Genomic DNA, 26,951 nt, shown 5'->3' on the forward strand with positions numbered 1-26,951 from the left:
TCAAAGAATTTTTTAAATTTCATCTAAGTTATCAAATTTATTGTCATAAAGTTGCTCATAATAGTTCTTTATTCTTATAGTATTTATAAGATCTTTAGTAATATCCCTCCTTTCATTCTTGTTATTGGTTATTTGTATATTTTCCCTTTTTATTCTTGATCATTTTTGCTAGGCAATACCAATTTTATTGACTGTTTTCAAAGAGTAAACTTTGGCTTTATTTTCTCTATTGTATTGATTTTGCTCCCTGGATAATTTCTTTAGATCTCCTTTCAGGTTTGTTGATACCTTCTGCTTTATCCAGTCTACTTTTGAGTGTATCCAATGATGTTTTTCATTTCAGATATGATCCTTTTTATTCTAGCGTTTCTGTTGTTTGTTTTGTTTTGTTTCTTTGATATTCTCCTAGTTATCTGCCGAGAATTCCAATGTTTTCACTTGTTAAGACTATGTTTTCATGTAAGCCTATGGAATATTAACAATAGTGCTATTAAAGTACTTCCTCAAGTTATGTCTAATTTTTCTAACATTGTAAGGAGAAAATCTAGATCATTGATTAAATACTTCTTTTCTAATATAGGCATTTAAAGCTTCTAATTTTCTTCTGAGCATTGCTTGAGTTGCAACCTACAAAATTTAATGTGTTATATTTCCTTATTCTGTGAAAAATTTTTTCTAGTTTCCCATCTGACTTATTTTTCAACTCATGAGTTACTTAAAAGTGTGTTTAAATTTCAAATATTTGGGGATTTTCTAGATATCATATAATTATTGTTTCCTTATCTAATTCTGTTTTGATCAGAGAGTATACTCTAATGTTTGAGTTATTTGAGACTTAAATAATGACAGCATATGATCTTTCTTGATGAACATTGAAAGGGAATATTATTCTTCAGTTTTGAATATTGTATTTTATAAATGTCAGTTAGTTCAGGGTAATCAATGGTATTATTTAGATCTCCTGTGTCAGTATACATACTGATATTTTTGTCTTCTACTTTATCAGTTATTGAAACAACAGTGTGTTAACATTTCAACTATGATTGTCTTTTTCAAACAATCATTTCAAACAAATCATTGTTTTTTAAAGTCTGCTTCATTTTGCTCATTTTTGTGTCATTTTTATGATTTTTATGTCTTTCTGTTGAATTGATATTTTTGTTATTATGAAGTGGACCTCTGTATCTTTGGAGATACTCCCTTGTTTTGGTGTTTACTTTGTATGATAATATAGTCTCTCAAGCTTATTTTACTTGCTGTTTGCATAGTATCTCTTTTTCTATTCTTCCTTTTTTTTAAAAATAAATTTATTTATTTTATTTTTGGCTGCGTTGGGTCTTCGTTTCAGTGTGCAGGTTTTCTCTAGTTGTGGTGAGCGGGGACTATTCTTTGTTGCACTGCACGGACTTCTCATTGTGGTGGCTTCTCTTTGCAGAGCACGGGCTCTAGGTGTGTGGGCTTCAGTTGTTGTGGTGCACGGGCTCAGTAGTTGTGGCTCGCAGGCTTCAGAGCACAGGCTCAGTAGTTGTGGCACAGGGGCTTAGTTGCTCCGCGGCATGTGGGACCTTTCCAGACCAGACCTCAAACCCATGTCCTCTGCATTGGCAGGAGGATTCCTAACCGCTGCACCACCAGGAATGCCCTCTTTTTCTATTCTTTCACTTTCAGTCTGTGTCTTTGTATTTAAAGTTGTTTCTTAGAGACAGCATGTAGTTGGATCTTGATTTTCTAATATAGCCTTTTGCCTTTTATTAGGAAAATATGATCCATTTTCATTGTGTGTTTTTAAGTCTATTCTCTTGCTGTTTTCCTTCTTGTCTCATATTTCTTATTTCTCTTCTTTTGTTTTAATCAAATGTTTGTCATTCTACTTTATTTCTTGTGTTAACTTTTTAGATATTTCTGTTGTAATTAATTTTTAGTATTTGGTCTAGGTATCACAATATGCATTTTTAACTTAACATGGGCTTCTTAAAATTAATACTGAACCACTTCATTCTTAACAAATATAAGAATCTTAAAATAATATAATTCCATTTACTACCTGCTCCTGCCATTTCTCTTGTTATACACATATTTTATTTCCACATATGTTATAAGTGACACTAAGAAATTATTTGTGCTTTAAAGAGTAATTTATCTTTTAGGGAAATGAATACACATGCATTTCCCATTTCTAGTGTTCCTCATTTCTTCTTGAAGTTTCAGATTTCTGTCTGGTATCATGTGATTTAATTAAGCCTAATGCACTATTTAAAAAGTATTTCTTGTTGTGCAAGTGTGCTGGTGACTAATTCTTAGCTTCCTTCATCTGAAAATGGCTTTCACTTTCAGTTTTAAAGACTAATTTTTATTGGATGTCATGTTCTGGGTTGAGAGTTCTTTTCCTCCTTTCATTGCTTTGAACGTATTCTCCCATTTTCTTTTGGGTCTCCATTGTTTCTGATAAGAAGTTAGAAGTTCACCTGTATGTCGTGTAGTTTTTCTCTGTCTGCTTTCAAGATTTTCCCTTTATTTTGGGGTTTTGGCACTTTGATGTACCTAGGTTTAATTTTCTTTGTACCTATCCTTTATGGGATTGCTGAGTTTCCTCATTTTGTAGGTTAGTGTTTTTCAGTAAATTTGGGAAATTTTCAACCACTATTTCTTCAAATATTTTTTTCTGCTCCAGCCTCTTTCTTTAATGTAATAGGACTTCAGCAGCTATTTAGTAATTTTGAAGTCCTGTCTTCCAATATCAATATTAGGGTCATCTTGGAGTCTGTTTCCTTTGATGGCTTTGTTTCCTGTCTGCATGTCACATTTACTGCTCATTTTCGTGTCTGGACATTATGAATTCACCATTGTTGAAAGTTTGTTTTTGGGTTTTTTTTCTTCTGTTTTAAGTGTGTCAAGTTTCATTCTGGAATGTAGTTAGTGTAATTGGAGGTATTCTTAATCCTATCTAGGCTTGGTTTTAGGCTTTAGTTGGGCGAGTGTATAGTAGTCCTTTCTCTAGGGTATGGTCCTTACTCTAAAGACTTGGTCTTTCTGGTATTTCAGCTAAATTCTGGGATATTAATGAGGTTCCTCCACCATGACTAGATAGGAACTTTTAAGATATTCTAGCATTGCACAGCCTTTAGTATCTCCATTCTTTATTTAACCCCATAGTAGCCTTTGTCTGCTAGCCTAGCTTCTGCCCTGTCACCTCCTATCCCTAATACTGTACAATTGCCTCACCTTCAGTACTGTGAGGTCCTGCAAATTCCACTAGCTTCAGCAGTCCCAAACTCTGATCTATGATCACTGTGCACTGCCTGAGCCTCCATTTCCCTGTGCTGTAGTCAGAAAATTGTCCCTAGCTGGAGATCTTGGGTGAAGGTGGAAATCACCTTCTGTGTTTCTGTTTTCTCTTACACTGCCTGTTATCCAGTGCCTGAAAACAGGTGCTTCATATGTTTTGTCCAGTTTTATAATTATTTATAGCAAGAGGGGAAGTTCAGTATCAGTTACTCTATTATAGCTGGAAAGAGAGCAAACAGTATATGTAAAAATGATTTGATTTTACTTATACCAAACAGATGCTTATAGTTTCATCTGCGATATTGAGTATGGCAAATATAATAAGAAACTTTATAAATAGATTAGGTGTTAGGAATAATTGCATATTTGGTGGGTTGCTAAAAGCTGATGAGAAAATACTATTTATTTCAACCTTTGTTATGATTGCTCCATTCCCATATATAGTTATGGATAATATATACTTAATGGGTAATAAATATTTGAATAAATGAAGATCAAATGAGAATGTATATTTGAAAAGCCTTTGAAAATTATTAAGTGTATGAATATGTGGAAGATATTTTTATTAAAATCTTTTACTAATTTGCAAAATGTATTCTCTCTTTCTGCTTTAATTTATACTGAAAATCTTATATTGACTTACTGGAATTCTTTGAGTATTTTTTTTTTAATTGAAATGATTCTAAGTTGGAAGGACTTGGTTAGTGAATGTATATTGGCTTATGAAACACTCAATACATTTTTTCTTTTAAACAGTGATTTTATTTATTTTTATTTTTTCTTTATTTTTAGCCATGTTGGGTCTTAGTTGTGGCATGCGAGATGTTTCGATGTGACACAGGCTCTTCGTTGTGGTGCGCAGGCCTCTCTCTAGTTGCGGCGTGTGGGTTTTCTCTCTCCAGTTGTGGTGCACCGGCTCCAGAGCGCGTGGGCTCTGTAGTTTGCGGCATACGGGCTCTCTTGTTGAGGCGTGTGAGCTGAGTAGTTGTGGCATGCGGGCTTAGTTGCCCCACGGCATGTAGGATCTTAGTTCCCCAACCAGGGATTGAACCCGCGTCCCCTGCGTTGGAGGGCGGATTCTTTACCACTGGACCACCAGGGAAGTCCCTCTCAATACATTTTTGTTACTTTTATTTATTTTTAAGAAGTAACCAAATGACTGATTTCTTTGGTTTTGTTTTTGTGATCCCTTTGGTATTAAAGTATACGAATAAAGGGTAGTGATTAAGAGTCTACTGAGGTTAGATTTCAGTGGGCATCAACAAATAGTAATAGTCCATTGCCTAAACTTTGGTTATGTTATTAATTTCCCAAACATATGTTTTTTGATTCTCTAAGTTGACTGATTTTCTTTTCTTACTATTCTAGGTCACTATCAATATCAGCTCACATCATTGAAAAGATAATTTTGAAGACATGTTTTGCTGAAAAGAAAACTGAGAAACATTTTACGAATGGGATGAACACGCATCAGTTAATTGACTACCTACTGCAATTTGAATGTTAACATTACCCACCTGGTACAGTTACCTAGTGATGTACCTGTTCTCACGATACCCTATTTCAGTGTGGTCATCTTGATTAAAGAATTCAAAGTGGAGTACCGCAAACTTGATATGGATAATAAAAAGAAAGACAAGGACAAATCAGATGATAGAATGGCACGACCTAGTGGTCGGTCAGGACACAACACTCGAGGAACTGGTTCTTCATCCTCTGGAGTTTTAATGGTTGGACCTAACTTTAGAGTCGGAAAAAAAATTGGATGTGGGAATTTTGGAGAATTACGATTAGGTAAGACTATTTTATTTATTCCATAAAGTTGGGAGCATTTTTTAAAATGAAAGATACTTTTTAATGAAGTGATTTAGTTACTTGTTTAGTTGTTTGTTGTGGTAATTTTAAAGAATATAGATATTAGGAATTTCTAATATACTTCTATTTTCACTTTTCAGTAATTCCCTAGTATAACAATGTCTGTTTACTTGAGATAAACCATCCAGAATATGAGGAAGAAGAAAGTAAATTAAAAAGCCCCAAGAGGCTGAAATAGATACCAGGAAAGCCTTTGCAATGTATTTTTTAGGAATGATATTTAGGCTACCTTTTCTGATTTGAAAACATTTAGTAACTGGTTACTTTAGGAGGATATGTATGGCTTAAAGTCAAGGTAATGTGCTGAAACTGCATCAAAAATCAGTGAAATTTACAGTGTTGTAATCTATTCTCCCCTTCCCCCAAGTATATCCAGGGTAGTTTAGGAATCTATATTCTTAATAAGGGACACAAAGTACTGACTCAGTTTATTCTTATAATCAGGTAAGTTTGGGAAACACTGGTCTAATTTAAACCTCCCAACTCTACATTTAAGGCATTTGAAACTCAGTGAGGGAAGGTTTCTTGCCAAATGTCATACAGCAATTTAAGATGGACTCGCGATCCAAATCTACATTTTTAACTAGTGCAATAAAGATGTGGCTATCTTCACTGAAGAGAAACAAGAAGGAGGGTAGCACAGTTTTATGGGAGTCAGTATTGAGGTACCCTGAGGGCTCTTTGGTCAATGCAAGAGTGTAAACTTTGGAAATAAAAAGAAAAAACTTGGCTTCACAATTTTCATTAGATTCAACCCTGGTGTTAGAAATATAAGCAATTGTATGTTCATCTACTCGACTACTTCTTTTTCATCGTGTAAAACATTCTAATTTGTAGTTATTCCTTTATTTTATTACTGTTTTATGTAGCTAGTGTACATTAAATCTTTGAATGAAGCAAGGTAATAAAAGGCAACGACATATTTTGTACATTGCTGTTAAATGATGTGTCTGACGGACTCTTCTGCATTTTAGAAGGGATGCAAATATTTGAAAGGGTGAATGTTTTACATTTTATTTTTTGAAGGATATTGAATTAGATATTTTGAAATTCTTAAATTGTTTCTGATTTTGGCATTAGAAAAAAAACCAGGTTATTTACTTATCCAACCTTGAACTATTATACATCCATCTATCCATTCAAAATTTATTGCATGTCTACAGTATTATATATGAGGCATGATTAGGCACTGATGATACACTAGAAAAATATAAAATTTGTCTCTGCCATTATGGAATACATAAGTCATTTAACTATGTGGGGCTTCAAATTTCTGAACTTTAAAATGGGATTATTTCCACTTCCTAAATTATTGTGAAATTTAGATAATAGTATAAAAGGACCAGCACTATACTTGCCTGTTTTAGGAAAACAATGATTGTTCTGCTCCATTAAAAAGATATCAAGATATTTGTTTTTAATTAAATTATAGCATGTTATATGTATATTTATTTAAACTTATTTATATAAATTAGTTTTATAGCTATATATTTTGTCGTATATAAATATTTGTACTTCACCTGTCACTCTATCTCTCTTTGTGTATATGACTATAGTACCGTAGTACTTTGGCATTTTTTATTCAAAATTGGTTTCATGTAATTTATTTCAAAATAACTACATATATATACATCTCTGTGTGTGCATGTATATATATGTGTGTGTGTATGTGTGTGTATACACACAAAACAATCTAGTGGAGCATTTTAACTAGGGCAATATGAGAAACTGTATGTACCCATATATACTGAAACTATATATGCTATGTACTGAAAAAACAGCAAAATAACCCTTTCTTTTGCAGTCTGTGAATGAGCAGGAATAGGCATAAGATGACTTACTAGTCCATCCATCCATCCATCCATCCATCATCTATTTATCTATCTCTCTGTACCTGATCTATCTATGGGTTTTTATTATATATTTGTGTACATCTATTTATTTAAATGTATTATCTATACATGTAACTGTGTTTTATGTGTACTTATGATACATGTAACATATATACTTGAAGAACTAATTTAATCATATTTTTCTCTCTTGATAGACTACTAAATAAAGGGACGTTTTATTCCTTTTTCTAAAGGTCCCAAGTGATTTCTCTGTACAGAAAAAGTTGTGATAAGTATCATTCTTTCTGTACCTGGATAAGCATGCTAATGTTAAAAGCTGGTTTGAATTCTTAAGGTGCTTTCTTTAAAACCATGTTAATAAACATTTGATTTCTGGCACTGAAATTTTTGTGCTTAGTATTGGGTATAAAAGAATGTAAGGTATATATGTTACAGGTAAGGGATTTTCAACGAAGATGCTATTAACACCTTGGGCTGGACAGTTTTTTTGTTGTTGTTGTTGAGGACTGTCCAGTGTACTGCATGGTGTTTAGAACTTCAGACTTCTTGGGCACTAAATAGGAGTTGCATCCCCACATGCAACCCCAAATGCCCTTCCCCCAACCTTCACTGCCATTTCTAAATGCCCCAAGGAGAGACACTATTACCCTCTGTTGAAAGTACAGAAAAAAAAAGAAAGTTGGACATAAAAATTGGACTTGAGATTAAAAAAAAATAGTTGAACTTTTGAAATAATCTAAAATTAAGTAAATGTATTTACTATCATTTTAATCTGTATTTTTAATTGTAAAATGATGAATTGATATATTTTTGGTTTTATTTTATCTTTGTATTGTGGTAAGGCTTGCATCCTGCTGCATGTTAGATGTAGTTCTAGCTTAGACAATCAACCAAAACCCCTAGAAATGTTTTTAACAGGCACTGAATGAGACAAAACAAAGCTAGCTAAAATGTGGGGTTATACTGTATATATTTTTTATTTTCCCATGATGCTTTAACATCTTAAAAAAACCTTTCTGGTCAACCATATTTCAATTAAAAAAAACAAAAACAAAAACCTGAGGTGAGACCTCTTACTGCACATGTGTTCCAGAATACATGGAGTATCTTTCTGCTTTACAGTTCAGCCAACATAACATTGCTTTAATAATAAAAACAAAAAAACCTCAAAACCTTTCTAGCTGTGGAGAGACTGCTCCTCTACAGGCTAGCCAGTTCTTAAAGATAGCAAAGGACTCAACTGGGAGCATTCCTTGATCTGCAAACTAAACAATCCAGAGCCATACCTCCTCTCTGGCCCATACACTCCAGCAGGCAATTTTCCTCTTCCTTAACTCATCCCATGGCCAAGTACAAGACAACTAGAGACTGCCCACCAAAGGCTAACAGAATTATTCAAATTACCCAGTCCTAAGCTGTTTACCCTGCCCCGCCTTGCCTTTCCTGCAGAAACACTGATAAAGGCCTTGGCCTAAGCTCTTCCCTTGTTCCTGTCTTCTACCACCTGACCAAAACATGATGCTTCTTCTGTGACCCCCCTTTCTAGGACCTGGAGTATAATAAACTTTGTTTTCCTGAGCTTCTTCTGTGTCCCCTCTTGTGGCTAAACCTGACTGACCATGACGTAAAGGAACACAGAACAAGGGTGTTAATATATTTGTCTATGAATTCCCATTATCTGAAATAGGATATTGTAAATTTTGATATAATTAAGTAGACCACAGGAGTTTTTATAACTTCTTTTATTTTTGTTTTTTCTCCTCTTGTTCCTGTATAGCTTATAACTCTTCTTAATTTATTGTTTATATTTAAGAATTGTTTTGTTGAAAATTCTGCAGGCCTTACAGTATATATCAAGTAAATATACAGATTTGAGTGGATTCATCATTTTTATAAATGTTTATTGATTTTCTACTTTTACTAATTCAAGCTTCAAACTTATCTGAAAAATGTAATAATAAGGAATAGACTATGATGCTATAATAAAGAGATCCTAGAATATAGTGGTGTTAGGCAAAATCGTTTCTTTCTTTTTCACATAACACAGACCAGAAGGACAGCACCCAGAGCTGTCAGGGTATCTCTGCATGCTCAATATGTAGCTTCAGTCTCTCTTCCCAGCAAGAAGAAGAAAAAGGGCCAGAAGAGCACATGTTCATTCTTGGAAGTGGGGAGTGACATACCTTAACATCGACTCATATGCAGAACTTGATCACATGGTCGCACCAAGCTGAAAAAGAGGCTAGAAATTTAGTCTAGCTGGACAACCATTTTAAAACTCGGGCATTCTATTATTAGAGAAGGGGCACAGGTATATTTTGGTTAATTAGTAATCCCTGATATAAACATATATGTAGTTTCTGTAGAACATAGTTTTATAACAGTGACCACCCAAATGCCACAAAATTGGTAAAACCATCTTTTCAAGTTCAGTGTGGCACAAAGCTCTGTTGGAAATATCTTTTGAAATTGGATTTAAAACACCAGTTAACTGGAACCAGCCTACTTGGAGCCTCCTCCTAACTGCATTCCCTCTATACATACACTCCCTATCTTTTGCTCGTATTTTACCCACAAACACATATTTTGTGCATTTTTAGTTCATATATATAACAAATATCGATTAAAAGCCAATTATTTAAGGCTATGCCTATGCAAGGTGACAAAAATGCATGGGTAGTGTTCAACCTATGTTCATCTTTATAAATATAACCCTCAAAGTTCAGCAAAATGTCTAATGTTCAAAAAAAGGTGACGCTTTTAGGATTTTGTACTTTCTGCTGTGACTTAAAAGTAGACATTTGAACATGTAAATGCCAACAAAAACAGTACTTTTAGAAGTATATGGTTTATTTTGATTCTGTGGAATTTGTGTTTAACCTAACTTCTTGTCCTATGAATATTTTTCCCTGTGCGCTTGTGAATAAATATCGTATACAGGATAATTATGAAAAGATGATAATGTCTTGAGGAAATATAAATTCCATATTTAAACTCAAAACACAATTGTTCCTTTGTTAGATACCAGTTTCTCAAGATTAAGTTTTTCATTGTACCATTAAATTATTCACCTCAAGCTTACTAGAGGAAGACTACAATTTTATACATAACGCATTCTTGAAAATATATATGAAGGCACATCTAAATGCTGAATTTATTGGCTAAAAATATGGTATGTTTTCTAAAATTTTTTTATATTTATGGGCTCAGTGAGTACCTCACTATAGCTTAGCATTCACCACTTTGGGTCCTGCTATTGAGCTCCATCTTTGTGATAAGTGTGACGGGTTTATGAGACTCATGCTATTTAGCATTAGAATGAATGCTTTTTTTTCACTCATTTTTATAAAATAAGGACAAAACTCAGAAAAGCATTATAATATTTATATGAACAAATACTGCTGTACAGTGGTGGCAACGGTTCTAGGTATTTTCGCCATAAGTCTTTGCTGCAAGCAGTTTTACTGTTTGGCCATACAACTCATTGGCCATAAGGCAGTTTTGCTTTAAGGGGTGAAATAACTGATTGATGATTTGGTTTCAATGCTGTAATAGATAAAATAACTGGTTGACATTTTGGTTTGACAGTTTGGTTTCGACTGGTTGACAGTTTGGTTTCACTTCTCCACTGATGTAGTGCTTTCATTTTTTTTTTTTTTTTTTTGTGGTACGCGGGCCTCTCACTGCTGTGGCCTCTCCCATTGCGGAGCACGCGCTCCGGACGCACAGGCTCAGCGGCCATGGCTCACGGGCCCAGCCGCTCCGCGGCACGTGGGATCTTCCCGGACCGGGGCACGAACCCGTGTCCCCTGCATCAGCAGGTGGACTCTCAACCACTGCGCCACCAGGGAAGCCCAGTGCTTTCATTTTTAATTTTTATTTTATATTGGAGTATACTTGATTTACAGTGTTATGTTTCAGGTGTACAGCATTATGATTTAGTTATATGTATATCTATTCTTTTTCAGATTCTTTTCCCGTATAGGTTATTACAGAGTATTGAGTAGAGTTCCCTGTGCTATACAGTAGGTCCTTGTTGATTATCTATTTTATATATAGTAGTGTGTCTATCCCAACCTCCTAACCTCCTTATATTTTTATTTTATATAAATCTTAGGCCTCATAATGGTCTAAATAGCGACGAGTAGCATGGTGGTCTTAAAATAGTGAATAAAACAACTACATATATTGACTTGATAGAAAATAAAATGATAAGAAAACTTACTAGAGGTATGACATAAGAGAGTGAAAAGCCAGATTGCATACAGTACTAGAAAATGAGAACATCACTTTGCAGATCCTTCAGTGAACACAGTCATCCCTGCCACACCTCAAACCAAAAGCTTACCAAACTATAGCAAATATAAAGAAGCAGCTAGTAACTCACAACAGTCATCCAGAGCATTAATTGTCAATTCTTTGGCTAATCTAGATACAACAGCTTGCGCTCTAATGCTGTCTTTATCAGATTTATCATGCAATATTAGAAGTTGGAGGCAAAAGAAGAATCAAGCTCTTCCTATCCCCCATAAAGAAATGGTTACGTGATTCCTGATGAGTGTAAGTTTCTTGAAAATGGTGAAAATTTTTGCTATTTGATAGTGGAGAACATTATGGAGACAGAACTTTTGTATTTGGTACAGAATCTGGCTTAGATGCTTTGGTAAAACATAAAGACTGGTCATGTGATGGAATATTTAAATGTAGTCTAGAGATTTACTACCAGTTATATAGGTTACATATATTGATAATAAATAGGAGCATCCCTCGATTGTTCATTTTATTTCCAGGGATATCTGTGGAGACTTAGAGTTTTTTTATGCTGTAGAGAACTTAGGTCCAACATGAGATTCTGAATCCGTAATGATTGACTTTGACAAAGGAAGTATCACCTTTTCTCAGATATACCATAATACAACTATAATCATGAATCTATACACGTTTTAAATGTATTCAGATATTTTTTGTATTTTCATTTTGACAGTAGAATCTTTAAAATATTTTATTACTAGTTTTTCATGTGTCATTGTGTCCTTTTTAATGTTCATTTTAAATTTTATTTTCATTTTAATTTCATATAAAATTTTCACATTTATATCAAAATATAATTTTCAATTTTTCCATCAAAATTGCCTCATGGGCAATTAGCTGTGCTGCGAAACTGCTTGTGGCAAAGATTCTTATGGTGAAAATACTGCTCACTGTGGCAGCATATCCAAGACTGAAATTTTGTCTAGAAGTTTTACTGCCATTTATTAGCTGTTGTATAAAATGAAGTTAGGTGTATTATGTTGGAAAAATCACATGTGTGAAAGTTGATGATTACCTATTTTGTGTTAAGTAGCCAGTGTGACCAGGGCCAGTTACTATCACAGTTAAAAACCACAACGATCAGTGTTCTGTTTTTCTTACTATAAAAATAGTACATGCTTATTGAAAGAATACTGGAAATCCAGAAATCAAATATTGTTCTCTTTTTTATTCTTTGAACTGTACTTGTAAAGAAGCACATTAATTTCTGTATCAGATTTTCTTCATATACTTAATTCTCCATAGTATTTTACTTGAACTACAGATGTTGACCCCTTGGAATTTTCTAGATTATTTTCAACTTGCTGTTGCCAGTAATTACTGTAATTCATTTGAATTCTTTACATATTAATTATATTAAATCTTTATTCTGATTTGTCTTTCACCTGTTCTTTGTATATAATAGTTTTTTTCAACTTACAAAAGTTTAAAATATTTTAAGCTATCAAATCTGTATAAAATCTTCTGATCTTTTAATCTTTTTCCATTTATGTTTAACGCTCAAAAAGGCTTCTGTATACTGGCCTGATAAATATTTTTTCTTGTTTTATGGCTTATATCTAACTCTTAAAATACCTGGAATTTAATTTGGTTATAAGGCAAGTTCTTAATAACCTTCTTCCCCTCAGAGTAATTAACTAGTTTGTCAAAGCCAATTATTGAATAATACTTTTAAAATTTTATTTTAAAGGTATTCCACATTTTTTTCTATATATTTGATCTATTTACTAGATTACATATGAGCCCTATTAAGATCACATCCCGTAATAATGAAGGATTTAAAATGACGTGGTGATCGAGAAAGGAATTTTGTACTCCAATTTCTATATAGGGTTCTAGTTTTGAAATTTAGTTTAGCATGTGTTTGCCTACTGATTACTTTGTAAATTGTATGCAGTATTCCAACAAAATAAGAATTTTTCTTTTTTTTTAAATAAATGGTCTAAAGTATTTATTAGTATTACTTTCTACTCTGAATCTAGGTGAAATACTGAATGTGTTATGGAGTTGATCATAAATTTAAATATTTCTGTGTTATTGAGACTTCTGCTAAATAGTTGGAAGCAAAAACCTATGTTTCATTTAAATGTGTTATGTGCTTCCCCTGACCCCCCAAAGTACAGTTTTACATAATGTATCTTTAAAAATTCATTGCTGGTAGAATCTGACATTTTTCTTTTTTTTTCAAGGGAAAAATTTATACACAAATGAATATGTGGCAATTAAACTGGTAAGTTCATGTTTCTTATTTTTCTTTAATTATTTTCTTGTTATTTCTTTAATGATCAAGTTGCATTTTCACTACTTTTTTTTCATATCCTTTTAACTTAAGTGTTTATTGGGAAAGTGGTAAGTGTAACTGACCTTTTGTTATTAAGCTCCTAGCATCTTCATGCCCCTCAAGTGTATGATAATGTATATATAAGAGATCTGTGTGTCTTTGTGTGTTACAAAAACTTAATCCCTTTACTTTGGCAGCATTATAGAACTGAATTTAAAAAAATTTGAATTTAAGGAAGCTGGCATATTGGCATTTTTTATTAGATAAAAGTTAGAATGCTAGATTTTTCTTCCTGATTCAAGCACTTGGACAAAGGTGTCCTTAGTATTCAGGATTACATTATTTGAAAATGTATTTGAGGTACCTTCCAACATCTCTTTTTCTGTTGATGTTTTTATATTTGGTAAAACTTGGCTATTGCTTGACCTTCAAGGATTCAGAAATTCTTGATGTGGGTGGATAGCCAGGCAAGCAAAGTCCCCTGGGACTGTTTTGAAGTCGCAGATGTGCCTGGTATGACAGCTATAAGGCAGCCTTTTTTTTTTGAATAGTTGGGATCTGGGAATTTTTATAAGATATAACTTTCTGCTGGCACATCTGTTCTATCTGGTTTGCCAGCCATGTTTCCTTGAGGTTGAGCATGGCTTGGTTTTCCCAGCCTGCCTGCCAGTCTCAATCTTGTCTCTGCCAATATAACCACTGTTATTAGGGTAATGTGACTTTAATATAGAAGGAGAGACTATTTGAGGAAGAGGCATGGGAGAAATAAAAAAAAATACGTTGGGGATGAGATAGAAAACAGTGCCACTTAATTTTAAGTATCCTGTGAGTGTAAACCAAGTTTCACTGCAACAAATGCTGTTTACTTTTACTGGGAAATAAAAATGCACAGAAGGGTTGTGGTGCCAGCAGGAGAGACTGGCTGACTGACATGTGAGTTGGCACTGGCATTTACCTGGCATGAGTTCACCTAGGTTTAAGTTCTGGTCCTTGACTTTATGACAGAAAATCTGGTTAGGTTGTCTCATTAAGATTGTCACTGTTAATCAGAAGTGGATTCACAGTATTAATCAATTCATGCAATCAGTCAAGCTCTCAGAGGTGTAAATATTTAGAAAGAGTTAATTTCTAACTTTCAGTGAGGTATTTTACTATTATGGGTCCAGAATGCCCACATCAGAATAAATAATATGTTTTCTTTCTGTAGGCTGATATACATAGAATGCTAAGTTAAAATTACAAGGTTCCCTCCTGGGTGTGAAACCAGGACGGGGGGAGTTAGTTTGTGTGAATCACAATAGGGAGGCCCAGGATGCAGGGAATGGGCACTGCTGACTTTTTCTTTGGATTTCTCTCTTTTCCAATGTTCTAGGCAGTGGTCTGGGATCTAGATGTTGTACGGTGTTGGGAGTTGGGGTGGCACACAAGGATGGAAGTGTGGCAACACCCATATTCTGTGTTATTGATGGCCCGTAGTGAGTAGCTTCAGATATCTATCAGATATTTAACTGATGTTAGGGCAAATAAACCATTGTGTCAAAATAGGAGCCCCTCTAGGCTGACCTTTACTTGTCCATTTCAGTCATTAACTGGTGACCCTTAGGTTCTGTTATTTTCAGATTTGGAACTTGTTTACCCTGTTGACATCTTTGATGCCTTAGTAAACATGTATTATGTCATCTTTTAGCCTTCTTATGTATACACACATAAGTCACTTTTTTTAGTTTACCTTCATGCCATATCACTATCCCCTTATTTTTCTTCTTTTTTTTGGTGGGCAGACATTCACAGTGATCAGGACTACATATAAAAATTGTGGTTATTTGGTATTCTTTGGGAGAACTGGGAATATTTTTGGATCCCTCTGTGGTATTTTGAGGTTGATGTATGGTATAGAGTCATGCTTGCCTTAGATTCATCCAAAAAATATATTGGCAGGGCAGAAAATTTTTCACATAAACTGTTGGACCATGGTTCGGTACTTAGTTTACTAAATATTTGTGTGTGTGTGTGTGTGTGTGTGTGTGTATGTGTATGTATTATATATATATAAAGTGTCCTTATATATACTTTTGTATCTTATGTTTGTATCTATTGTCTCTGTTTATAGAAGATAATATAATTTTGTTCAGAACCTGCCTAAAAAGTAACCACTTGAAAATGTTATGTCTGTATACCTTCAGTGCTATCTTATTTTTGTACTTTGGTGCAAATAAAGGTATTATTTGTTGACAGTGGTGTTCAGAGAGCAAACTTCAGGGACTACTTTTAGCTCTGTTGTCTCCTATAAAGGTTTTCACATTTATTTAATGTTACCCTAGTTCATATTGATCATTTGTTTCAAGGTAATTTGTTAAATTTGACCTCAGCCACCACCCTCATATCTTGTTGTTTGTAGTTACATAGTAACCCGTTGTTCATGAATAATGAAAAATTCATCCTGTGGTGAGGTGACTTTTGTTATATGGTGGCACAATAAAATTTTACTGCTAGTAAAGTATTGGAATCAAGTTGAACTGCCTCAACTAAGTTAGATCTGGGTTTCTGTTTTTACCTAGGGAATATTAGTGATTGAATAAGTTATGTATTTAATTTTACTTGTGATTGCCTGAGTGGGCATCTTTTATTATATCTTATGGTTATATACTTTTATATAGTTAACTGAAGAATTCCACTATGTGGAAGGAGCTATTTTAAGTCATATATATGTATATATAAACAAAATGAGAAAGAATATTCTATCCCTCTTTCGTAGATGAGGGAACTGAAAAGTACATAAAGATTAAGTAACTTGCCAAAGTCTCTACAACAGCTAGTAAGTAGTGAATTTAGGATTCAAACCCAATACAATTTAGTTTCAGTGCCTATGCTTTTAACTAGAGTTGTACCCTACCATTCTGCCTCTCAAGAACTAAGCTGATTGTTTTCTCTTATAATAATCTTTATGATTATAATTGTTCCACTGGGACTTTACAGGTTTTTATCTGAAGTCTGTCGTTGGTTCTTTCATTACGATATATCTTAGTATAAATATTTTAGTTATTCTGTTTGGGATTCACATTCCTCTTGAATCTCTGGTTTATCTTTCATCAGTTCTTGCATTTATTTCTTCAGTTATTGCCTCTGCTCACTTTTCTCTCAAGACACTTATCAAATGCATATTAGACCGTCACATTATATTGTCCAGATCTCTAATCTTTTTCCTATATTTTCTATTTTTCCTCCTTCATAATGCATTTTGTATACTTTATATAGATGCAGTCTACAAGATTTTCTCATTCTTTAGACATTTTTCTATCTCCCAATTTCCAAATTCTCTTTTCTGTTGTGTTAACGTGCTGGTAGATTAGTTTTAAATTTTGTTATTGTAGTTTTTTGTACTTCTTGAAGTTTTGTTGGTTTTGTTTAAATTTTGTTACCTTGCTGTACTTTCCTGTTGAATCTTGTTCAATTTTCCTGTGTTATTACTCTGTTATAGTTTTGTTTCCTGCAAATATTTACACACATTTATTATTTCTTATATGTTAAATCTATTTTGCTTCTGTTTATGTTCTGTGTGTGTGTGTGTGTGTGTGTGTGACTGTAAAAATCTCAAAAACATTATGTTGAAGGAAAAAAGCCAGACACATACATATAAAACATACATTGTATAATGTCATTTGTATGAAATCCAACAACGGACAAAACAAATCCAAAGGTGATAGAAGTCCAAAAGTGATTATCTCTGAGAGAAGGGTGATGGAAATGCTCTAAGCTTTAGAGGCTAAAGGTTTTTTGAGATGGTGGTTGCAGGGATATATACAATTTACAAAGCTCATGGGCCTAATACTTAGGAACTGTGTGTTTTATTGTAAGCTGTACTCCAGCTAAAAATTTAAAAAATATATGTTGTTGCTACTATCAGAATTTTCCTATCTCTGTCTTTGTTCTTTCTTACTTTTCTGTAATTTCTTACTTTTCTTTACATTAGAAATATATAGTTTAGAGGTGAATTCCTGGAAACAGGAGAAATAGAATCAGGGCCACCATTCTAGTCATGAATGTTCACAGTATACTCTTCTTCAGGGTCAAAGAGTCAAACACAGATTTCCCTAATGCTTGATCTAATAGCCACTTAACCTTGTGTACATTTATGGCATTAATTTATTTTACGCTGCGCTTAAAGTTGACTATCTGGATTTAACCTTAGGGAGACAAAGATGACTAATAGATTATTACATTATAGAAGAGTTGAGAGTCCCTCCCATCAGGAAACCTGCACAAGCCTCCATGATAGCCTCATCCACCAGAGGACAGACAGCAGAAGCAAGAAGAACTACAATCTTGCAGCCTGTGGAACAAAAACCACATTCACAGAAGGATAGACAAGATGAAAAGGCAGGGGGCTATGTACCAGATGAAGGAACAAGATAAACCCCCAGAAAAACAACTAAATGAAGTGGAGATAGGCAGCCTTCCAGAAAAAGAATTCAGAATAATGATAGTGAAGATGATCCAGGACATCGGAAAAAGAATGGAGGCAAAGATCAAGAAGATGCAAGAAATGTTTAAAAAACACCTAGAAGAATTAAAGAACAAACAAACAGAGATGAACAATACAATAACTGAAATGAAAACTAGAAGGAATCAATAGCAGAATAACTGAGGCAGAAAAACGGATAAGTGACCTGGAAGACAGAATGGTGGAATTCACTGCTGTGGAACAGAATAAAGAAAAAAGAATGAAAAGAAATGAAGACAGCCTAAGAGACGTCTGGGACAACATTAAACGCAAAAACATTCACACTATAGGGGTCCCAGAAGGAGAAGAGAGAGAGAAAGGACCCGAGAAAATATTTGAAGAGATTATAGTCAAAAACTTCCCTAACATGGGAAAGGAAAGAGCCACCCATGTCCAGGAACTGCAGAGTCCCATACAGGATAAATCCAAGGAGAAACACAGCGCGACACAAAGTAATCAAATTGGCAAAAATTAAAGACAAAGAAAAATTATTGAAAGCAGCAAGGGAAAAACGACAAATAACATATAAGGGAACTCCCATAAAGTTAACAGCTGATTTCTCAGCAGAAACTGTACAAGCCAGAAGGGAAGTGGCATGATATACTTAAAGTGATGAAAGGGAAGAACCTACAACCAAGACTACCCGGCAAGGAGCTCATTCAGATTCGATGGAGAAATCAAAAGCTTTACAGACAAGCAAAAGCTAAAGAATTCAGCACCTCCAAACCAGCTCTACAACAAATTCTAAAGAAACTTCTGTAAGTGGGAAACACAAGGGAAGGAAAGAACCTACAAAAACAAACTCAAAACAATTAAGAAAATGGTCATAGGAACATACATATCGATAATTACCTTAAACGTGAATGGCTTAAATGCTCCAACCAAAAGAAACAGGCTTGCTGAATGGCTACAAAAACAAGACCCATATATATGCTGTCTACAAGAGACCCACTTCAGACCTAGGGACACATACAGACTGAAAGTGAGAGGATGGATAAAGATATTCCATGCAAATGGAAATCAAAAGAAAGCTGGAGTAGCAATACTCATATCAGATAAAATAGACTTCAAAATAAAGAATGTTACAAGAGACAAGGAAGGACACTTCATAATGATCAAGGGATCAATCCAAGAAGAAGATATAACAATTATAAATATATATGCACCCAGCATAGGAGCACCTCAACACATAAGGCAACTGCTAACAGCTATAAAAGAGGAAATTGACAGTAACACAATAATAGTGGGAGACTTTAACACCTCACTTACACCAGCGGACAGATCATCCAAAATGAAAATAAATAAGGAAACACAAGCTTTAAATGACACAATAGACCAGATAGATTTAATTGATATTTATAGGACATTCCATCCAAAAACAGCAGATTACACTTTCTTCTCAAGTGCGCAAGGAACATTCTCCAGGATAGATCACATCTTGGGTCACAAATCAAACCTCAGTAAATATAAGAAAATTGAAATCATATCAAGCATCTTTTCTGACCACAGAGCTATGAGATTAGAAATCAGTTACAGGGGAAAAAACATAAAAAACACAAACACATGGAGGCTAAACACTACGTTACTAAATAACCAAGAGATCACTGAAGAAATCAAAGAGGAAATCAAACAATACCTCGAGACAAATGACAATGAAAACATGACAATCCAAAACCTATGGGATGCAGCAAAAGCAGTTCTAAGAGGGAAGTTTATAGCTATACAAGCCTACCTCAAGAAACAAGAAAAATCTCAAATAAATAATCTAACCTTACACCTAAAGGAACTAGAGAGAGAAGAACAAACAAAACCCAAAGTTAGCAGAAGGAAAGAAATCATAAAGATCAGAGCAGAAATAAATGAAATAGAAACAAAGAAAACAATAGCAAAGATCAATAAAAGTAAAAGCTGGTTCTTTGAGGAGATAAACAAAATTGATAAACCATTAGCCAGACTCATCAAGAAAAAGAGGGAGAGGACTCAAATCAATAAAATTAGAAATGACAAAGGAGAAGTGACACCAGACACCACAGAAATACAAAGCATCCTAAGAGACTACTACAAGGAACTCTATGCCAATAAAATGGACAACCTAGAAGAAATGGACAAATTCTTAGAAAGGTATAACCTTCCAAGACTGAACCAGGAAGAAATAGAAAATATGAATAGACGAATCACAAGTAATGAAATTGAAACTGTGATTAAAAATCCTCCAACAAACAAAAGTACAGGACCAGATGGCTTCACAGGTGAATTCTATCAAACATTTAGAGAAGAGCTAACACCCGTCCTTCTCAAGCTCTTCCAAAAAATTTTGGAGGAAGGAACACTCCCAAACTCATTCTATGAGGCCACCATCACCCTGATACCAAAACCAGACAAAGATACTACAAAAAAAGAAAATTAGCGACCAATATCACTGATGAATATAGATGCAAAAATCCTCAGCAAAATACTAGCAAACAGAATCCAACAGCACATTAAAAGGATCATACACCATGATCAAGTGGGATTTATCCCAGGGATGCAAGGATTCTTCAGTATATGCAAATCAATCAATGTGATACACCATATTAACAAATTGAAGAATAAAAACCATATGATCATCTCAATAGATGCAGAGAAAGCTTTTGACAAAATTCAACAGCCATTTATGATAAAAACTCCAAAAAGTGGGCATAGAGGGAATGTACCTCAACATAATAAAGGCCATATATGACAGACGCACAGCAAACATCATTCTCAATGGTGAAGAACTGAAAGCATTTCCTCTAAGATCAGGAACAAGAAAAGGATGTCCACTCTTGCCACTATTATTCAACATAGTTTTGGAAGTCCTAGCCTCGGCAGTCAGAGAAGAAAAAGAAATAAAAAGAATACAAATTGGAAAAGAAGAAGTAAAACTGTCACTGTTTGCAGATGACATGATACTATACATAGAGAATCCTAAAGATGCCACCAGGAAACGAGCTAATCAATGAATTTGGTAAAGTTGCTGGATAAAAAATTAATGCACAGAAATCTCTTGCATTCCTATACACTAATGATGAAAAATCTGAAAGAGAAATTAAGGAAACACTCCCATTTACTATTGCAACAAAAAGAATAAAATGCCTAGGATTAAACCTACCTAGGGAGACAAAAGGCCTGTATGCAGAAAACTCTAAGACACTGATGAAAGAAATTAAAGATGATACCAACAGGTGGAGAGATATACCATGTTCTTGGATTGGAAGAATCAATATTGTGAAAATGACTATACTACCCAAAGCAATCTACAGATTCAATGCAATCCCTATCAAATTACCAATGGCATTTTTTATGGAACTAGAACAAAAAATCTTAAAATTTGTATGGAGACACAAAAGACCCTGAATAGCCAAAGCAGTCTTGAGGGAAGAAAACGGAGCTGGAGGAATCAGACTCCCTGACTTCAGACTATACTACAAATCTACAGTAATCAAGACAATATGGTACTGGAAGAAAAACAGGAACATAGTCAATGGAACAGGTAGAAAGCCCAGAGGTTAACCCACGCAAGTATGGTCAACTAATCTATGACAAAGGAGGCAAGGATATACAATGAAGAAAAGACAGTCTCTTCAGTAAGTGGTGCTGGGGAAACTGGACAGCTACATGTAAAAGAATGAAATTAGAACACTCCCTAACACCATACACAAAAATAAACTCAAAATGGATTTGAGACCTAAATGTAAGTCCGGACACTACTAAAGTCTTAGAGGAAACCATAGGAAGAACACTCTTTGACATAGATCACAGCAAGATCTTTTTTGATCCACCTCCTAGAGTAATGGAACTACAAACAAAAATAAACAAATGGGACCTAATGAAACTTAAAAGCTTTTGCACAGCAAAGGAAACCATAAACAAGACGAAAAGACAACCCTCAGAATGGGAGAAAATATTTGCAAACGAATCAACGGACAAAGGATTTATCTCCGAAATATATAAACAGCTCATGCAGCTCGATATTAAAAAAACAAACAACCCAATCCAAAAATGGGCAGAAGACGTAAGTAGACATTTCTCCAAAGAAGACATACAGATGGCCAAGAAGCACATGAAAAACTGCTCAACATCACTAATTATTAGAGAAATGCAAATCAAAACTACAAAACTACAATGCAAATCACACCAGTTAGAATGAGCTTCATCTGAAAATCTACAAATGACAAATGCTGGAGAGCATGTGGAGAAAAGGGAGCCCTCTTGCACTGTTGGTGGGAATGTAAATTGATACAGCCACTATGGAGAACAGTATGGAGGTTCCTTAAAAAGTAAAAATAGAATTTCCATATGATCCAGCAATCCCACTACTGGGCATATACCCTGAGAAAACCATAATTCAAAAAGAGTCATGTACCAAAATGTTCATTGCAGCTCTATTTACCAGGACATGTAAGCAACCTAAGCGTCCATCAAAAGAAGATGTGGCTGAGTAATGGAATATTACTCAGCCATAAAAAGGAACGAAACTGAGTTATTTGTAGTGAGGTGGATGGACCTAGAGACTGTCATACAGAGTGAAGTAAGTCAGAAAGAGAAAAACAAATACCGTATGCTAACACATATATATGGAATCTAAATAAAAAAAGAAAATGGTCAGAAGAACCTAGGGGCAAGGCAGGAATAAAGATGCAGACCTACTAGAGAATAGACTTGAGGATACGGGGAGGGAGAAGGGTAAGCTGGGACAAAATGAGAGAGTGGCATGGACATATATACACTACCAAATGTAAGCCGCATAGCACAGGGAGATCAGCTTGGTGCTTTGTGGCCACCTAGAGGGGTGGGGTAGGGAGGGTGGGAGGGAGGGAGATGCAAGAGGGAAGAGATATAGGGACATATGTATGTGTATAACTGATTCACTTTGTTACAAAGCAGAAACTGACACACCATTGTAAAGCAATTATACCCTAATAAAGATGTTAAAAAAAACCCAAAAAGGCACATGCACCCCAATGTTCATTGCAGCACTATTTACAATAGCCAGGTCATGGAAGCAACCTAAATGCCCATCGACAGACGAATGGATAAAGAAGATGTGGTACATATATACAATGGAATATTACTCAGCCATAAAAAGGAACGAAATTGGGTCATTTGTTGAGACGTGGATGGATCTAGAGACTGTCATACAGAGTGAAGTAAGTCAGAAAGAGAAAAACAAATATCGTATATTAACGCATATATGTGGAACCTAGAAAAATGGTACGGATGAACCGGTTTTCAGGGCAGAAATTGAGACACAGATATAGAGAATAAACGTATGCACACCAAGGGGGGAAAGCAGCGGGTGGGTGGTGGTGGTGGTGTGATGAATTGGGCTATTGGGATTGACATGTATACACTAATGTGTATAAAATGGATGACTAATGAGAACCTGCTGTATAAAAAAAAAGTGATCAAATGTATTTTATTGGAAAGAAGCAAAAATAGACCATATTTACTGTCTAAAAAAAAATATATATATATATATATATATTTTGATCTTTAATAAAAAAATCAACAGAAATTAAAAATTCACCTTTGACCTTACTCAAAGCTAGATCCCTCTCCTGAGTTAACTACTGGTTTATTATGTAGCTTTTAAAGACCTTTTCTAATGCATTCATATGCTTCTGAATGTTTGAAATATTAAATATTTTTTTGCTTTATTGAGGTGGGTCTTTCCATATGTATGGATACTATATGTATTTGTGGAAATTGTTGAACACAGTTTTACTCTGTCTCAGATTGTATTTTAATCAAGGCAAAACGTTGAAATATTATAAAGAACAATGCTTGGAATACCAAAAAAAAAAAAAAGTTGACACCAAGATTTATAAATTCGGAATTGGGGCCTAGTGATATTTTAATAACTTAAATATTTTTTGTTGTTGCTTTTTTTTTTTTTAATTAGGAGCCCATGAAATCCAGAGCACCACAACTACATTTGGAATACAGATTCTACAAGCAGTTAGGATCTGGAGGTAAAGTCTTATATTAATTTTTACATTTGTAATAAAACAGATTGTCATGATAAGAACTCTGTGGTTTCAAAGAATAGTATGTTAAATTTAGTTAATATTAATCACTTCTTAAGGCAATGCTTAGTAGATATTTTCTTACTACAGTCTTCCCTTTTTATTCTAAATATGACATTTTTGGAGCTTTTTGTGTTGGTACTAATATAAATAGAGAACACTGTAAAAAAATTTAATTTGAGAATATAAGGTGCATATAGTTTCCAGGTGCTTAGCCTTTTTGGTGGTATTATAGTTATTGAAATGATTTATGACATGGTGGTAGGCTGAAAAATGGCTGCATAAAAAATATCCATATCATAATCCCTGGAATCTGTAAATGTTACCTTATAGTAAAGACTTCACAGGTATGATTAAGTTAAGGATCTTGAGATCAGGAGGTTATTCTGGGTTATCTGGGTGGCCCCTAAATGCAGTCACAAATGTCCTTGTAAAAGAGAGTCAGAAGAACCATTAACGTACACAGAAGAAGAAAAGGCAAAGTGGCTACAGAGGCCAAGATTGGAGTGATATAGCCATAAGCCAAGGAATGCTGGCAGCCATGAAAACCTGGTATAGGATTGTCCTATAGAACCTCCTTGATTCAGCCTGTTGAAACTGATTTCAAATGTTTGGCCTCCAGAACTGTGAGAAATAAATTTTTGTTATTTTAAGCCACAGGTGTGTAGTAATTACAGTGGCTGTAGGAAATTAATACAGGTATATTTTTACATAAACTCTAAGTGAGAATGGATATTTTGTGCCATTGGAAAAAGCTAATGAGAAAATTTCCCATTTTTCGTTGCATTTACTTTATGTTAACGTTTCTCTCAACTCCACTTTTTCTGTTCACTACTATTCTAACTGTAATGATTTTATACATACAGTTTCTTATCAAGTAGGGATATTTTATTTCCCCAGGTTTAATAAAATGGAATTTTTTGATGTGTTTTTTGTAAGCACATGTTTACATTCTACTTGGTAGAGTTGTACATTTTTTAATACATTATCAATTTTGCATTCTTTTTTTTCTAAGAGCATACTTTCGAATGAGTAGTCATTGTGGGGACAATAAGTTGACATTTTGTAATGTTTTATCATTATAAACGTTCTATAATGCATGTTTAAGTCTGATACAGACAGGCCTCCAGGACTTATCAAAATTATCACTGACAACTGAGATATAAATGATAAGGGGACACAATTATATGTGAAACCATACATATTAGTTAGGACTGGCAAGTGACAGAAAGCCTTAAGAAGCTAAGTGGAAAAAAAAAAAGGAGTTATTGACTTATGTACTGTAAATTCAGGGAAAGGACTTATCTATAAGACATTGCAGTACTGTCATCAGGGACATTGTTGAGTTTGTCTTTATGCTCTGCCTTTTTGTGTGTGTGTAAGCTTTTTTCTCTGATTGGCCCTTATGAGACGGCAAAGGTGCTTACCAATAGCCCAGCTTAGCAATTTTAAAAGTATCTGTTAACTAAAAATTTCAGCAGAAGTTCTAGGACTGAACCTTACTGTCTTATTTTGTGTCTAATGATTTAATCACTGAATTTGATTGCCCAGACTTACTCATCTCAGGCACTACCTGTGAAGTTCAGGGACTGAGAATGGGGAGAGGTGTTGTCTAATGGGAAATTGAGGTGTTAACAGAAGAAGGAAGATTGGATGCTGGGGTAGATGAAAATAAGAGATCTATCTACTTAAGTAGTAAAACTATCATTTGGAAAAATAGGATTGAATACTTTAATTGGATAAGAATGAATAAGTTAATTTGGAGTTTAGGGAGTCATTGAATTGAATACCATGGTGCACTTACTTTTATTATTCTTTACTTTTTTTAACTTTAAAATTTATGTCAGGGATAGTGATAATAAAGTGGAACATACATCTGTTAGCACTTGAATGCCAAAGGGCTGTTGTGCCCCACGACTCCAGGGACCGCCATTTAGTCTGCATATATAAGGGTGCTCCCCTGTACTCCAGGGCATAGCACTTACATAAATTGAAATATGAGTGTTATTGCTTGAAGGTGTGTGTAATGGTGGCTCTGAAACTCTGACAGGTGTGTGTAGTTTTGAGTGTTTCACATGAATCATGTGAATTTTAGTTACTTGTTAGTGTTTTTATCAATCATGAATTTTAAAAACATTTTTGCGTACTCGTGAGCTTTATAGAAAAACAAGAGTGTTTAATTGTTTTGAGGAGAGACTGATGACTTAAAAATTATTTGATTTTGGAATTGCTACTTGAAAGGATTGTATTTTCAGACTGCTCTTAATCATAAGTGGGGCATTCATAGTAATTTAATCTATAATTCTTTTATGATATTGTAAGTTTCATTTAAGTAGCAACTTGCTTGTTAGTGTTCTCTTTAAAAATAGATATACTGGGCTTCCCTGGTGACGCAGTGGTTAAGAATTCACCTGCCAGTGCAGGGGACATGGGTTTGAGCCCTGGTCCGGGAAGATGCCACATGCTGCGGAGCAACTAAGCCTGTGTGCCACAACTACTGAGCCTGCACTCTAGAGCCTGTGCTCCGCAACAAGAGAAGCCACCGCCATGAGAAGCCCGCGCAGCACAACAAAGAGTAGCCCCCGCTCTCCGCAACTAAAGAAAGCCCGTGAACAGCAACGAAGACCCAATGCAGCCAAAAATAAATAAAATAAATTTTAAAAATAGATATATTTAATCAATATTCAGAATATATAAAGAAGTCCTAAAACTCAACAGCAAAAATACAAACAATCCAACTTTAAAGTGGGCACAGGACTTGAATAGACATTTTTCTAAAGAAGATAGATATACAAATA

At 34.5% G+C, this 26,951-nt stretch overlaps 1 protein-coding gene across 10 annotated transcripts in view; it reads left to right on the top strand.

Annotated features, from left to right (window-relative positions):
• The window catches only part of CSNK1G3 (casein kinase 1 gamma 3), a 308,727-nt gene that overhangs the window by 33,921 nt on the left and 247,855 nt on the right, over window positions 1-26,951 (top strand). For 9 of the 10 annotated variants that reach the window (XM_089909241.1, XM_089909242.1, XM_089909234.1 and 6 more), the window contains exons 2-4: window positions 4,654-5,079; window positions 13,514-13,554; window positions 24,030-24,099. In XM_089909241.1, the coding sequence (XP_089765367.1) occupies window positions 4,902-5,079; window positions 13,514-13,554; window positions 24,030-24,099 (289 nt within the window). In that variant the 5' untranslated portion in view covers window positions 4,654-4,901. Of the gene's footprint in view, window positions 1-4,653; window positions 5,080-13,513; window positions 13,555-23,164; window positions 23,275-24,029; window positions 24,100-26,951 lie in introns of those variants that run through there. The other variant, XM_089909238.1, reaches the window with a different exon arrangement.

Source organism: Delphinapterus leucas, chromosome 3 (genome assembly GCF_059928025.1).
Source record: "Delphinapterus leucas isolate spDelLeu-1000000601 "Yukka" chromosome 3, BTC_Dleu_Yukka2, whole genome shotgun sequence".
NCBI classification, from domain to species: domain Eukaryota; kingdom Metazoa; phylum Chordata; class Mammalia; order Artiodactyla; family Monodontidae; genus Delphinapterus; species Delphinapterus leucas.